At 34.7% G+C, this 16,229-nt stretch overlaps 1 protein-coding gene across 6 annotated transcripts in view; it reads left to right on the top strand.

Annotated features, from left to right (window-relative positions):
* The window catches only part of ARAP2 (ArfGAP with RhoGAP domain, ankyrin repeat and PH domain 2), a 172,202-nt gene that overhangs the window by 104,251 nt on the left and 51,722 nt on the right, over positions 1-16,229 (top strand). For 5 of the 6 annotated variants that reach the window (XM_047799201.1, XM_047799200.1, XM_047799205.1 and 2 more), the window contains 5 exons: positions 1,994-2,206; positions 5,604-5,709; positions 9,710-9,857; positions 11,343-11,411; positions 14,087-14,161. In XM_047799201.1, coding sequence (XP_047655157.1) covers positions 1,994-2,206; positions 5,604-5,709; positions 9,710-9,857; positions 11,343-11,411; positions 14,087-14,161 — 611 coding nt within the window. The remainder of the gene's footprint in view (positions 1-1,993; positions 2,207-5,603; positions 5,710-9,709; positions 9,858-11,342; positions 11,412-14,086; positions 14,162-16,229) is intronic. The other variant, XM_047799202.1, reaches the window with a different exon arrangement.

Here is a 16,229-nt window from a genome sequence, read left to right as displayed (position 1 = left end):
TGTTCCAGATTTTTAGTGGGAAGGCTTTCAGCTTTTCTCCATTGAGTATTATACTGGCTGTGAGTTTGTCATAAAGGGCTCTTATTATGTTAAGATATGTTCCCTCGATACCTACTTTGGTAAGATTTTTTCATCAGGAATAGATTTTGTATTTTTGTCAAATGCTTTTTCTGCATCTGTTGAGACGATCATGTGGTTTTTGACTTTTCTTTTGTTAATGTCCTATAGGATGTTGATTGATTTGCATACATCAAACCATCCTTGTGAACTTGGGATAAGTCCTGCTTGATCATGGCATGACATAGGATCTTTTTTATGTGCTGTTGGATTTGGTTGGCTAAAATTTTGTTGAAAATTTTTGCTTCTATATTCATCAAAGATATTGGCATATAATTTTCTTTTTTGGTAGTGTCTTTGGTTTTGGTTTTGGGGTGATGGTGGCATCATAGAATATCTTTGGGAGTGTTCCTTCTTCAAACTTTTAGAAAAGTTCAAGAAGGATAGGTATAAGTGCCTCTTTGTATGTTTGGTAGAATTTGCCTGTGAAGCCATCTGGTCCTAGACTTTTGTTTGTAGGGAGTGTTTTTATTACATACTCAATTTCATTTCTAGTGATCAGTTGGTTTAAATGATTTATTTCTTCTTGATTCAGTTTTGGTGGGCTGTTTGTCTCTAGAAAGTTGTCCATTTCTTCTAGGTTGTCAATTTGTTGGCATAGCATTGTTATAGTATTCTCTTACGGTTTTTTTGTATTTCTGCTTTATCCATTGAGATTTCTCCTTTTTCATTTCTTTCTTTCTTCGTTTTTTTTTTTTTTTCCTGAGTTTTTTTCTCTTCTCGTCTTCGTGAGTCTGGACAGAGGCTTTGTCTCAGCTCTTCTACCCATCAGTTAGGTGGCCTCCCCATGTTCAGATTCCTTTCCACTTTCACAGTTACCTCTCAGGAGTGCTGGTTCTTTCCTGATTCTTTTTTTCCTGCCTCATCTCTCTCTCTCTCTCTTTGTTTTTCCTTTTGTTCTACCCAGTTACGTGGAGGGTGTCTTGCCCTTTTTGGAGGTTTTAGGTCTTTTGCCAGTATTCAGCAGCTGTTCTGTGTGAATTGTTTACATGTAGAATTTTTTTTTTTGGGTGTTTGTGGGAGAAGGTTAGAGCCATGTCTTACTCTTACTCTTCTGCTATTTTGATTCCGTTTTAGCAGGGATACGTTTTGAGTGCCAGACATGGCAAGGGATTCTTATTACATAAAAACTGAAAATCTTCTAGAAAATAGGGTGTCATTGATATTCATGATGAAGATAGCCACAATGGAGTAGTAACGGGGCACAGATGTAAGATTGTCTGGTTCAAGGATTAACAGGGATGTGAGATGTTAGAAGGAATAAGTATAGGAAACTGAGATTATTTTTGGAAGGAGAGAGATAAGAGACCTGAGAGGGGACAAGAGAGGATTTAATTTTTTTTTGGTATTATTATCATTACCAATCTTCTTTCTTCAACTAACCACTGCTACTCCTGCGGTTATATATGGGGAACTTGATGAATTCCTATCTTTGAGAAAGATATGAACCAACTCTTCATCTAGAAGAAGGTGCATGTGGGAAGAGACAGAATAAATATATGAATATGAGTGCAAGGAATTGAGGAAATTTATACCAGAGAACCTCACCTGGTCAGTGAAACTAGAGGCAAGTTTGTATTCTGGGAGAATAAGTGAAGGTAGGACACTTGCAGTAAAAGAACATTTGGAAAAGATGCTATGAAGAGCTCAAGGAAGGGCTGGTGGGGGGCTTACTAAAAGCTGAGGATGGAATAGTTTGTTCATCAGGTTTACATTTTAAATACTTAAAATTTATGGGGGGGTGGGGACTTTTTTCTCTCATGCATATTTATATCAGTTTTTAGATTTTGCCTCATGTATCATCCCCACAAAAAAAAAAAATGGTTCAAAGTGGATTCTGAGACTTTTTTCATATGAATTTTTCTTTTTTAACAAGGTTTGGGGTGCAAATATATCTATCAAAAGAATGGTGATCCTCTGCACATAAGTGAACTCCTGGAGAGTTTCAAAAAGGATGCAAGAAGCTTTAAATTGAGGGCTGGAAAACATCAGCTTGAAGATGTGACGGGCGTGTTGAAGTGTTTTCTCTCTGACATTGATGATGCACTTCTTACCAAGGAGCTCTATCCATATTGGATCTCTGCCTTAGGTAATACATGTAATATAGAACAGAATAAAGGCTTGTCTTCTCATTTGATAATAGATTTTAAAAACCTTGATAATCTGAACATTTAATTGAAAGGAATTCTGGATGTAATGGCTCAGAACAGCAACTGGGCAAATATCAATTGTTGTTTATATCTGCTTCAAGAGAAATTTATAATGGTAATAGCTAATTTGTGTTTTATGGTAATACTTAGTTTTTGGTAAATTTCTAGATGCTTACTTTGTCTTAACTTTTGAAGTATTATAGTCAAATCCATGTAGGCTATTAATTTCTTACTAAGATTAAAATGAAAGATTTAATAAAAGATTGGTTTTACATGATTTTCCCATGTAGCTGTTTGACTTTACCTTTTTCATTTATTCTGCCTCTTTAGAGATACATATATATATATATATATATTTATTTATTCACTTTTTCCTATATTCTGCCTTTGCTATACTATAAGAAAATTTATTTAAGAAATGACCCTAGAAAAGCAGTTTTGTTAAATCAGTTAATGAGTCAAATTGATTTCAGTAAAACCTATATTTATATTGATTATTTCAAAATAACTCCTTTTATAGAAATAATACAATAAAGACTTTTAAATATAAATATTATCTTTAATCCCAGCTTTCTAATAGAGCTTTTTTCATTTTTCATATTATTTTATAGTCTTTGTCCCCACATCTTTTATTTACATATAATCTTTATTTTATTAGTAAACCAAAAATATTTCCCATATCTACAGTGCTTTCAAAATGATGATTTTGAAGAGTTCTCTTGTGGTATAGTAGGTTAAAGATCCAACATTGCCACTGCAGTGGTTGGGTTGCTCCTATGGCACAGGTTTGATCCCTAGCCTGGGGACTTCCACATGTCATGGGAAAAAAAATGGTGACTTTTAATCTTCATTTTTTTTTTTTAGTTTTAAAATGTAACATTGAATTATAATATAAATTACTACTATATTTCTTTCAAGTATTAAATCTGTTTTGAGATTTTTTTTTTTTGGAAATGACCTTTGAATTTGACTATATAATGCTCTTCTCTTGAGAAATAATTTTTTTCATTGAAAGTATTTGTTTAATATCAAACACAAATGTGATATTTGAAGGAATTAATTTTTAAATGTCACAAAACATACACAGTTTGAAAAATTATGCCAAGACTGACCCTTATCTATGTCAGCAAGAAGAGAGTAGTATTACTGTTAAAAAATAAAGCTTTTCACAATTTAACTACCTAATCCAGAAGTCTTTGATTTGCTTCCTGCTATTTCACAAATCAATAGGTTTAACTCTAATCACAAAAAAAGTTGATTGTGTAATTTTCTGGATTATAAAATATGGAATTAGATCATGCATATTTTAAAGCCCAATTACCTTGCCACTCTCATTTTTGTTTTTTTCAGAAGATTTTATTGTAATTTATAACCATGATGTTATTTATAGTATCTCTATTTTATAAAGACTTACAGTGTGTCTTTATTATAAAAATGAATTATCAAAAATCTGTGACAAATATGCTTTTACTGAAGTTGTCAAATTTCATGACAAAGATGTCATTACTCTTGTCAATCTACCAGGCAAGGCAGTTGGGAAATATTAGCATGTGTCAGAGAGAAGTGTGTTCACCTTTCCTTTGGATGGGAACCCTTGAGAATTTACTAAGAGAAGGCTTTAAGTATTGGGTAAAATAGGATTAAAAATTCTTTGCTTTCAGATCCCAAGTAGCTCAAGCTGGCCTGTCAGGAAAGTGCCCTTTGTTGGATCTGACAAGAATAAACCAGAACTCTCTAGGTTACCACATAGAGAGCTCTCTTGGGTCCTGTGCACCCAAGGCAAAGAATGCCCGACAGTGGCATAACACCTGATTATATGATATATGACTTCTTCTTCTAAGAACACTATTAAAGTGTCTGAAATCTGCACCTCATTGAATAGCTTATTGTATTTTCTGTATGACATGAAATCTATCTTCAGTTTTACTTTCCAGTTACTTAAGCTCTATTTTGAAGATATCATCCATTTTATTCTTAGAAGATTTGTGAAAACATGCTATACTAACATCATGTTGTTATACAGGTAGTAGTGTTAATTACATTTTATTGAATAAATACAATGACCTCTACAGTTAAAAACTGGATGACACGAGGGAAAATGTTTAGATTATACCAGGGATGATAGATAATGCTTAATTCACTTGTAGTATAGTCTTTGAATGTCATCTGGATTTTCTCCCTCTCTCACTTTTAGAGTCATCTACCAGCACAGTTAAGTCATCATGACCATGTTTATTTTTATAGATCTCACGTGCAGGCAAAATCAGTACAAAAGAGCTATCAGTTGAAGTTTTGAATAGGAGTGTACTTCAAAAATGTGTCACAGAGTTTCTTACCTCCCCAGGGATTAGAATGCCCTTTACAAGTGACTGTGTGCTTTCAAAGAATCATTAATGTGCTGCTGGCTTTCTGTGAATAGAATGCAGAGGGCTAAACAGAAAATGAAAAAGGCTTTTTCCAAAGGTAGCTGGGAATTGAGAGGGAATATATAAATGCATTCCCCTTGAGTTACAAAGTCAGCACAAGTTATTCATTTGAAGAGAGGTCTTTTATTTCCCTTGTGAGTGAGTAAGTTAGACCAGACTACCACTGCACAGCTTCTAGAGTCTAGAACTTTGTAGGTTCCTAAATAGTTTCTCTAAGGATTTACCTTCTTGAGGGTAGAACAGTGAAGGCGATTAATTCCATCTGATCCTCCCTATGACTAAGTATGTTATGTCTGTGAGAAGGGCAGAGGGTCCTTCTTCCTCTCAGTGTGCACCGGTTACTGGGGCCTGCATATGACTTCTTCCACTGTCCCCTAACCTTCTCCAAAGAGTTGAAGTCTCTGGCGCTGGGGAAAAGCCTTTTATCTCAATCTATGGGGTAAGGCACCGTTCATAGCTCTGAGATGGTTCAGAGTTTAGGGAAGAATTTTATGATTCCACAAGGAAAAAAGGTCAGAAATGTCATTTTCAAATAAGTGGTGAAAACCTTCCAAAACTACAGTTAAAATCCTTTTGGTTTATCTCTTCAATTTTTACTCTCATTTGTTACTAATTGTATATATTCCTTTCAGTTGAAGTTCAGTAATCGGAAAAGTCAAAGATAAAATGGGTTTTTAAAGAGCTTTTTTTTTGAATTACAAAGTATAAGAACTATAACATATAACCATAGAATATTTATGTAAATACTTTTCTAGATTTAGAGAAGTTCGAATGTTTTTCTTTTGAAACTTAATCGAATCAGTGAAATACAACTGTGAATATTGGTTTAAAATACTTACCTAAGGCATTTTGTAATATGTATTACTAGTTTAGGCCTAAAGTTTTATATGCGTGTGTATTTAAATTCTAGATACCCAAGATGACAAGGAAAGAATAAAAAAGTATGGAGCCTTTATACGTACTCTTCCTGGGGTCAACCGAGCAACATTGGCAGCTATAGTTGAACACCTTTACAGGTAGGTGGATTCATGAGCTTTTCTAGACATTTCAAACATGGCACTCAACATGCCATTATTTCTTAAATTTAAACTGTTGTGGTCAACCTTTTACACATGCGTGTGAACCTTTCACCATATCTTAAGAATAGTTTCAAAATGGAATTCCAACTTCAGCATCTCTGTAATTAAGACACATTTCAGATAAATAGTCCCAGAGAATTCTTAAATGAGTTAGGAATAATCTTGTACTGCATCCTCAAATACATCTGGTGCATAAGCAAGACTTTTAAAATATATAAAGAGGGAAGTTGGAGAAGATAAGGAAGTATAAGGACCAGAATTCAATAGCAAGAATCTATGAACACCATATTTTTCTTGGTGGACTCTTAATCCCTTATTTGTTTATTATGAGTTTGTATCTAACCTGACTCCAATATTTTGAAGTCAGGCAATTGCTTAGATGAGGAAGTCTGAAAAGTCAAAAACATTTTCTATGTCAAGACATGTAAACCCCTGCATTTGAGAGGATAAGAGGTGGCTTGAGAAATGACATCTGAAGGGTGAAGATGTTTGGGAATAACGTTTTAAGTCAACAAACTGAAGATTTGCTTATTTTTCTATGAGCAAGAATTATTACAAAAACTTAAATCAGTATAAATATTGCTTAAGGAATATATTGTTTGCAGCTTCCCGTGTGGATGCAGTCTTCCCTTGAATACATTTCTATGAATTCTACTAAAAGTACTTTATTTGGAGTTCAAATTTATAAATCCTCCACAATCTGTCTTTTCTCTTTATCTTCATTTCCAATCACTTCTCATACATGTAAACTCCATTCGTATAAATCTGATTTTCTTACTGCCATCATATGAATAAAAATCTACGTACTGTTTAGTCCTATCTCTATGCTTATGAGACATTGGGACGTATTTTTTTTTTCTTCAAAAGTTTGTGTATGTCACCAGGCTGCTGCAGTTATCATGATAATATTTTAAATATTGAGTTATACATAATTCTTAAACTTCACATTTGAATTTCAAATAATGAGTCCTTTCTCATCCTTTTCTTCAACTAATGTACATTTTAGCCAGTACTATGTACAGCATAATGCCCATTAAGATTCCATGTGAGGAGTTCCTGTCGTGGTGCAGTGGAAACGAATCCGACAAGGAACCACGAGATTGCGGGTTCAATCCCTGGCCTTGCTCAGTGGGTTAAAGGAACTGGCATTACCATGAACTGTGGTGTACGTTACAGATGCGGCTTGGATCTGGCATTGCTGTGGCTCTGGCACAGGGCAGCAGCAACAGCTCCAATTAGACCCCTAGCCTGAGAACCTCCATATGCCGCAGGTGTGGCTCTAAAAGGTCAAACCGATATACTTTATAATAATATGTGAATGACAAAATAGTCTTAAGTTGACAGTTTCCAAATAGCACCAAGGAGCCCTGGGACATCACAGTAGAAACTCACAGGGATGCCGTAGAGCGTTTTTTATTTATTTTTTTTTTAGGAAAACACAAAACCTTCAAGACGGATTTTAAAATGGAAAATTTTAGCATAAGATGTGGAATTATAGGGAAAGGATTGAGTGATTCATTGTGTGTTGAGGTCCAGGTGATGATTCAGATTTAAAGGGATGCATGAACTGGGCACAGAAGAAAAATAAGTATGAGCTGTGAGCGAAGATGTTTTCTAGGAAGTAGATGTGCTCAGAAATGAGATGGCTCAGAGCTGGCTGGCAGGAGGTTGTGAAAGGCTCTGTTGGTCATGTAAAAATATTTGGATTTCATTCCTTTAAGTGATAAGAAATGACTGATCCAGTCTGTTTTAGGATAATAACCCACATCTTAGGATTAATTGGGAAGAGGTAAGAATAGAGGCAGAGAAACTATTTCAGAAACAATTTCCGTGGGCTTCTGATGAGAAGGGCTGTATGGGAAGAGAGTGATCTGGCTGACTATGGGACACTTGGGGATGCTAGTGATGGAGCAGGGAAATAAAGGAAGAAAAAGAAAATACATAGGGTACCTGTTTATGGCAAAAATTAAAGCAGCTATAGAATCTGAAGAGAGGTGAAGGGTACTAGAGGAGAATGCTATTGCAGAAGGAAGTCTCAAGAGAGGTGGAAGTGTTTGATAGTGTTGTCAAAAGTCTGAGAGGTCAACTGGGATAAAGTCAGATTGATTTAGCATTTACCTCCATCCCTTCCCTAAATAACAGATCACTTCCTCCATGACTAACATTGACTTAATTCCATTCACCAGTATTTATAACACACTACCGTGTGATTAGCTCAAAGTTTCTGACTTTAAGATACTTAGATTCTAATAACAGAAGTAGACATCAAATTTTCCAGATGTTTACAGTCTAGTGTGATAAAAAGTACAGAGATTGTTTTGAGAGGGATGGCCACAATTATGGCATCCTCCTCTATTAACTTGCAGTGCCTTTTGCATCCAGAAATCATGTATGCTAATCGCACTTGCTCTGTCTCTGCTGTGCAACTTGGCATTTCATTGTGAGTTTCTTACATTATCATTACACACACACACACACACACACATATATGGCTGTCACATTTGCTTGTTTTTCTTGTACCTACTCGAGTCTTTGCTCTTTATAGCCAGGTGTAGTTACCTTAGTCTTGTTTTATACCTTTGACAGGGTTGGTGTCCCTTTTTGAGCATGTACTTTAGAAATTTGCAAATGTAATTAGACAGGCAGTCAAGCAGCCGTTCTATCTATAGCTGGTAACAGAGAGCATTAACAGAAAATTCCATGGGCATCACTTAGAGTTCTACATTTTTATTGGTGTAAATTTCCTTTCATTGGGGCAATGGCTTTTTTTCTTTTTAATCACTTTGAACTGTTTGTGAGTACTTTAAATGCTCTTTATAAGACTCAAGTGTTGTAGCCTACTGACCGTGAGAATTGACTTTTGCTCATGTCTGTTCATTGTAAAAAGCCATTAGTGAAATCCAAGAAAAGCGTAATTGTATTTTTAAGTGGTTACTTTTTGAGAGGTAATAGCCTATTTTGAATAACCATCCTAACACCTGCTTCCAGGCACTTTCTCACTTGATACGTATTTTATGGGAAATGTAGCCTAGTCCCTGAACACTGAATTTTCTTCTATATGCCTCCAACTTCACCATTCTTACCATGTTTCCTGCTTAGCTACTGCCCTCTCCCCCTCTTTTATTTATGCATCAGCCTCACAAGTCATTTGACAGCATTCTGCAAGCACACTTTTATGCCTTAGTTGCAGGTTGCCCATTAGTGGATTGTCTGGATTTGGGGAGTGGTGGGGGGAGGGGGCGGATTTCTTCCTTTGAAGAAGGGAGGATCCAGTACAGCTTTGTAACTTATACTAAAATCTTCTTTAGCCATACTCTTTTTTTTATATTCTTAACTAAACTGTAAGTTACCTGAAAGAAAGAACTGTGTATTTTTCTTTCAATCACCACTGCACCTCTTATATCAGAGACCTTACATATGTGTGTGTTAAAAAAAAACAAAAACAAAAAACTAGAGACTCTCATACTGGGGGAAGCAAGTCAGAAAGAGAAAGACAAATACCACATGATATCACTTATATCTGGAATCTAATATATGACACAAATGAACCTTTCCACAGAAAAGAAAATCATGGACTTGGAGAATAGAGTTGTGGTTGCCAAGGGGGAGGGGGAGGGAATGGGGTGCTTGGGGTTAATAGATGCAGACTATTGCCCTGGGACTAGATTAGCAATGAGATGAGATCCTGCTGTGTAGCACTGAGAACTATGTCTAGTCACTTATGATGGAACATGATAATGTGAGAAAAAAGGATGGAAACATGTATGTGTAACTAGGTCACCATGCTGTACAGTAGAAAATTGACAGAACACTGTAAACCAGCTATAATGGAAAAAAATAAAAATCATTATATGTAAAAAAAGAGGATGAATGAATATGAAGGCTTACATTTTCAAATAGAAGTGTGTTGTAACAAGCTCCGCTTTTTCTCTCACAGGGTTCAGAAATGTTCAGAAATCAATCACATGAACGCCCATAATTTGGCCTTGGTCTTTTCCTCCTATTTGTTTCAAACTAAGGGACAAACTAGTGAAGAAGTGAATGTCATCGAGGATCTAATTAATAATTATGTTGAAATATTTGAGGTAAATATTTTATATCCTTCCCTTGTTAAAATAGTTTTGATGTCACTGTTTGCAAAGAAAAATATGTATTTTAGGATTTTTTATTCAGGTCTTTATGAATATTTTAAAAAATAAAGGCTATCCATATGATCATTATTTAGACATAACTAGCTTTTAAACTGCAACTATTCATTTAAATTTGGCAGCTTTTAAAGCTTTTTTACCATCTGGTGTCTGTTGGGCAGAATATTTCTATTTATAGTGTTTTTAATGTTTTTTTTCCTCAGTATCTGTATGCATTAAGTATATCTACTTAGAGGTGTGAAATTATGAATTTCACAAATTCAGTAATAAACACCAGGCCGATTGATTTTAAAATTGAAAGCATTTTAGTTTCTTTTAATTGTGCATGAATTGGAAAAAAAAAAGAAAATTGTGAAATACTATTCTGTGTTTTTTACTAAGTCATTTCTGTTCTTATTATTTCACTTTTCAATTTGCTATTTTATGAGATTTTTATTTTCACATTTCCTCAGAAAACTGTTAGAGTAGAGATTATATCTTAGTTAAAGAAATAAAAATGGAGGAAATAAGCCTAGGATTTGAATATGGGGGTATGGGGGGATTATAGTGGATTTAGGTCAAAGGTCCAGCTCCATTGCTTAACTATTTCTGCTGTCTCAGTTTTGTCATTTAACCTTTCAGGGCATTTTATTAAATAGTCTTGTATAAGACCTCTTATTTTCCAGGGCTGTGTATGTACCAGATGAAATCAAATAGGTTAATGTAATAGGTTACCTTTTATAGAGTTCTTACCTTCTTATAATAACTGATCAGAACATTCCTTAGCAAGGGAAAATAAACTATATTTTAATAAAATAACATAGTTTGTATCTTAATGTATAAGGAATGGGCACTAGAATTATTGGATTCTCTTTGTTCTTTGATTGCCTTTTTATTTCTTTTCTATATGTGTCCACTGTTTTTGATCAATAGCAACTTCTTTGCAATAGTTCTGATGCTGAGAAATGAAAGACTTAAAGAAGTATGGCTTTGCATGCTCTATTTTCTATTTTTGTACTGTTACATTAATAATAATGTTTATGTACATAGTTTTGTTAGGTCCACCTTTAACCAAATGGTGGAAATTTCGTAGGCACTTAAGGAATATTTCTGTTTGAGAAATGAGTCTTGACTCTCAACCAACATAAACTCTATCAAACCAGTCATCACTCCTTTGCTTATTAAGTCAACTCAGCAAAGGAGATTCCATTGATGGAATCTTCAGCCTGAAGTGGTGTCATCATAAGATGTTCTAAACTTTATGAGGCTCTATCCTGTTGGCTTTATTTCTGCCCTAGCTGTGTGAGCCCACGCTGATTAAAATGGCCATTCTCATTTGTTTTTAACATGTTGATCTTTAAATTCCTGAAAAAAGTTTATGTGAGGATGAGTACCGTCACTCCTTTTATTTTATTAGAATGTCCAAAATTATATTTTAAACAGGTTAAAGAAGACCAAGTCAAACAAATGGACATAGAAAATAGCTTTATTACCAAGTGGAAAGACACTCAAGTGAGTAGTAATAGTTAGACCTCCAATACATTTTTAAAGTTTTTTAAAAACAATAAAAAACAAAACAGTTCATTGTAAGTAAACATTTATTGTATTTATTTTCAAATTCCTATTGGAAGCAAAATGAAAGTAATGGGGAAAAAGAACCTAGATAAAGTAGTTGTGAAGTTCTGCAGCAAAATGTATAAATACGAAATAGCCAAGTATGCTAATAGGAGTTTTTCAAAACATCGATGCAAAAATCAGTTTTAGTCTTATCAACATGTCCTTTATAAAAATCAGTGTTCATTTTTAAAACCACTGTTGAAAATACTAGTGGATTTCAAAGGAAGCATTTAAAGTAAAAAAAAAAAAAATGCTAGAGTATATTGAAAATTCAGACTCCCGGCATCTTTCCATTATGCTTGTGAAATCATAAGTTACTTCTTATATGCTTTTGCTTTGCATGCTTTTGGATGATTGCAATGGTGGGAATGTTTCTCACATGCTCTTTGTAACCTACGTTAATTTATGTCTTAGGTTGACTTTTCTATGTCTTCTCTTGCTTTCCTCAGTCTCCTTATATTGGATTTCTCTGTTCAGGTTGCACTTAGCTTTTCCAGGGTACCTTTCCTCATTTGATGAGTATTCAGTAGACTTTCTTAGAGTTGATCTCTAATCATCTTCTTCTGACTAGGGATTGTAGTGGATTCAGGGTACCAATGTAAATAATAGAACTGGATCAAATATTTCTCCTCAGAGACACACTCAGAGCATGAGGTGAATGCTTCCTTATTAATCAAATCCTAAGTTCACCTCATTCCTACAACACACAGAACAAATTAGAAAAGCCCTCGGAGTTATCATTCCATGTGAGGAAGTTGAGAAAAGACTTTCTCTCGTGCCTAGACCCCCAAGTACTAATACTTTGTTTTTAAATCCCTAAGAAAGTACTCCCTCCATTTTGACCGAAGGTAATTAATGCACCCTCCAGAGAGCTAGGTGTAACACTAAAAAATGTGGCTTATTATCAGTTAATTTGCTTGGGTTCTCGCTTTTGGGGGAGAGTTTCAGTTATGAAATAAAGGATTATTTGAGCCCAAGGGATAATCTTTGGCAACACGCTCTATATTGATATTGGATAAAGTATGAATACCGTTCTGCAGTTTTATCATTTATATTCATACTACAATAAAGAAATGAGTCTTGAATGTTTTTTAATTAAGTAGAAGTAAGTGAAAATAAGAAAATAATTGTCTATAAAAGAGACTGATTTGGAAAGGAAAGCAGAAGAGGTTGGGGAAAAAAAATCTGTTCTTTTGCTGGAGTTTATCTCTAATTCATTGAAAACTCTCCTCTGAAGTAGTTTTCTGACAGTCTCTGTGTCTTATTTCTGTTTGAATTTCTTAGCTTTTCTTGTTTTGGGCTGTGTTCTTTGTATTTGGTTTTTTAATTTTTAAAATGTGTCCTTCCTGGAGAGTTATTTATGCAAACACAGGGAAAAATAAAAATGTCAACTGTATCTTTTCTTCCCTAGAATTTTTGTAAGGTGCTGAAAGTGAGAAAGAAAAATTGGAAATAAGCTTTCCTAAGCCTTGAGAATAACTAAGAACACTTCTTCAAAGTACATTTTTAATGCCTTTAATGTTTTCCCCAGAAGTTTACTCATCAGGTTTTATTCTGAGGCAAATTTAACTTCAGGATGATTGTTCCTCCATATGATTTTTTTTAAAAAATGAGTGATGGATATTATTTCTAAGTGGTTATAGAACAAGGGAATTTCTGAAAAAAGCAATTCAAAATATTTTTCATAGATTCCTTTGGTTCTTTTGTTAATCTTCTCCACATTATGCTGTCAAGCTACATAGCAATTATGCTTTTTATTTTCTGGCTTGTATATTTTATTCTTCACTTAATATGTCTTCTTGGGTATAGCAGTAACCCAGATAACCTAGCACTTGATGCTTAGCTAAAGATAATTAAAATAAAAATTTATCTTTATTAGCTCCTTAATCTATCATCACTTCACTTTTAATTTTCTTTGCTAACTATACTTTTTCTATTTGTAATTTTAATATAGCCCTGACCTAATTTATCTTCATATTTCAATTTGGACTTTTCATCTCTGTTTCACTCTAGCCAAATTCATTATTTCAGTAAGTTTTCGTTTGTTTGTTTGTTTTTTGCTTTTGTTATGGCCACACTTGTAGCATGTGGAAGTTCCCAGGCTAGAGGCTGAATTAGATCCCACAGCCACAGCAATGCGGGATCTGAGCCACATCTGTGACCTATACCACAGCTCACGGCAATGCTGGATCCTTAACCCCCTGAGCGAGTCCAGGAATCAAACCCACATCCTTATGGATACTAGTGGGGTTCTTTACCACTGAGCCATGACGATAACTCCCTAATAAGAATTTTAAGGGTATGTGAGGTCACTAAACTCTTGAGTAAGAAATAAAAAATTGCATTGTGATTGTGGTTGCTGATTATATCATTTGCATAATTTACATATATTATGTAAGGACTATCATTCCTAGTCCTTACATAATCACATCTGGAAAATGGGTATCATTATGCTGTTAGCAGGGGGGTTGATCTCATTTCATTATTATACAGTCTTTAGAAATATGTTTAGGACTGTGTATTCTTGCAACATACTTACATTTGCTGTTTTCACATCTGCCCTTTTCTAGGTTTCCCAGGCTGGAGATTTGTTAATTGAAGTATATGTAGAAAGGAAGGAACCTGACTGCAGTATTATAATCCGGGTGAGTCCTAAAGATGAATATAAAGAGTGATATTGGAAATCATAAGTGTTAGCATTAGTTTGCATATCTTGAATTTTCCGTTATTTCTTCTATTTTACTTTACATGTCTAATTCAAATCATGACAGGTTTGACTCTTCATACTTATATCCTCTGGAAATTCTGTGTTTAGTCATTTGGAAAGGGACCATCCTATATTCTTTGGGTTGTAATTAAAATGTTCCATAGAATCTGCAAAACAACCTTAGCCCTAACCCTTGCTCCTCCCCTTCTTACCTTCTTAATATTAAGCAACTTAGCCTCAATCTTCTTACCTATAAAATGAGGGAAAATTATAGAATTTGTATCATAGCATTGATGTGAGGACTCAATAAGATCTTGCCTATAAAACACTTAGCAAATTGCTCAGTATATAAGTAGTAGCTTAATAAGCTACTGCTAGTAATACTGTGATGATGATGATGGTGATGGTGTGTTGATGATGATGGTGATGATGGTGATGGTGTGTTAATGATGATAGTGATGGTGTGTTGATGATGATGGTGATGGTGTGTTGATGATGATGATGATGATGGTGATGGTGTGTTAATGATGATGGTGATGGTGTGTTGTTGATGATGATGATGATGGTGATGATGGTGATGGTGTGTTGATGATGGTGATGGTGATGGTGTATTGTTGATGATGATGATGATGGTGATGATGGTGATGGTGTGTTAATGATGATGGTGATGGTGTGTTGTTGATGATGATGATGATGGTGATGATAGTGATGGTGTGTTGATGATGATGGTGATGGTGTGTTGATGATGATGATGATGATGGTGATGGTGTGTTAATGATGATGGTGATGGTGTGATGATGATGATGGTGATGATGGTGATGATGGTGATGGTGTGTTGATGATGGTGATGGTGTATTGTTGATGATGATGATGATGGTGATGGTGTGTTAATGATGATGGTGATGGTGTGATGATGATGATGGTGATGATGGTGATGATGGTGATGGTGTGTTGATGATGGTGATGGTGTATTGTTGATGATGATGATGATGGTGATGATGGTGATGGTGTGTTGTTGATGATGGTGATGATGGTGATGGTGTGTTGTTGATGATGATGATGATGTTGATGTTGATGATGATGATAATGATGTTGATTAATCCCCATCCTTGTATACTTGTATTTAGTTTCCAGTCTTTCAATGTACTTGAATATTAGATAATTCTTCCCTTTCTTGAGAACATTAGTTAGACATTTGTTCTGAATTGAAAAGATCCTTCTCATGCTACCATATTCTGTACTTAGTCTGCCTTAGGGAGAATAACACTGATGGTTCAGATTCCTACTTAAGAAGATTACTTTCTCTGTATGCAAAAGACGCATGCTGCCATCTAACAGCTTTAGCTTCTTATCTTTTTTAAAGCTCAAGATTAAACAGAGTCTTAATATTAGGTCATCCTGGACTTTCATTATGTCAAATGTATTATAATGATTATTCTGTATGTTTTTAATGATAATGTGTTATGACACTTTGGCTTAGTCATGGAATTGAACTACTAGAGCTGTCTTGCCTCTCCTTGGCCACATCGCTTTGTTACACTGACCATGTGATGTTGATTGTAGGGAATATGAGAAACCAGTAGAGATTAATCAGTAACAAGTCCACCACTAATGTGGGAAGAGGTATCCAAGGCACACGACTAAACTCCCCTTACACATAAACCCTTTTGTGGCTCATTTTAACTTGATCTTACTAATAAAGCCATGCAAAAGTTATTACAATTGAGCAACATTCATATTTTAAATATTTTCACATAAAGGACTTTCCAGTTTCACCTATGACAACTCTAAATTCTCTTGAAAACATGACAAAAAAATGCAGAAATAATGATTAACATTTGTTTAATATTTATGACCTTGCAAAACTCTTATTTTTATCTCAGATAATCATCATCTCAACCCAAGGAGATAGGTGAAGCAGGGGATGTTTCAAGTTTGTATGAATAGAAACTGGGAATTGGTATCATTAAAGCCTAGATGCAAACTTGATCATCATATTCCAAACC

The sequence above is a fragment of the Phacochoerus africanus genome, chromosome 10, assembly GCF_016906955.1.
Source record: "Phacochoerus africanus isolate WHEZ1 chromosome 10, ROS_Pafr_v1, whole genome shotgun sequence".
Classification (NCBI taxonomy): Eukaryota; Metazoa; Chordata; class Mammalia; order Artiodactyla; family Suidae; genus Phacochoerus; species Phacochoerus africanus.
The sequence above is the reverse complement of the archived record's forward strand: the minus strand, read 5'-3'. Positions and strand labels throughout refer to the sequence as shown.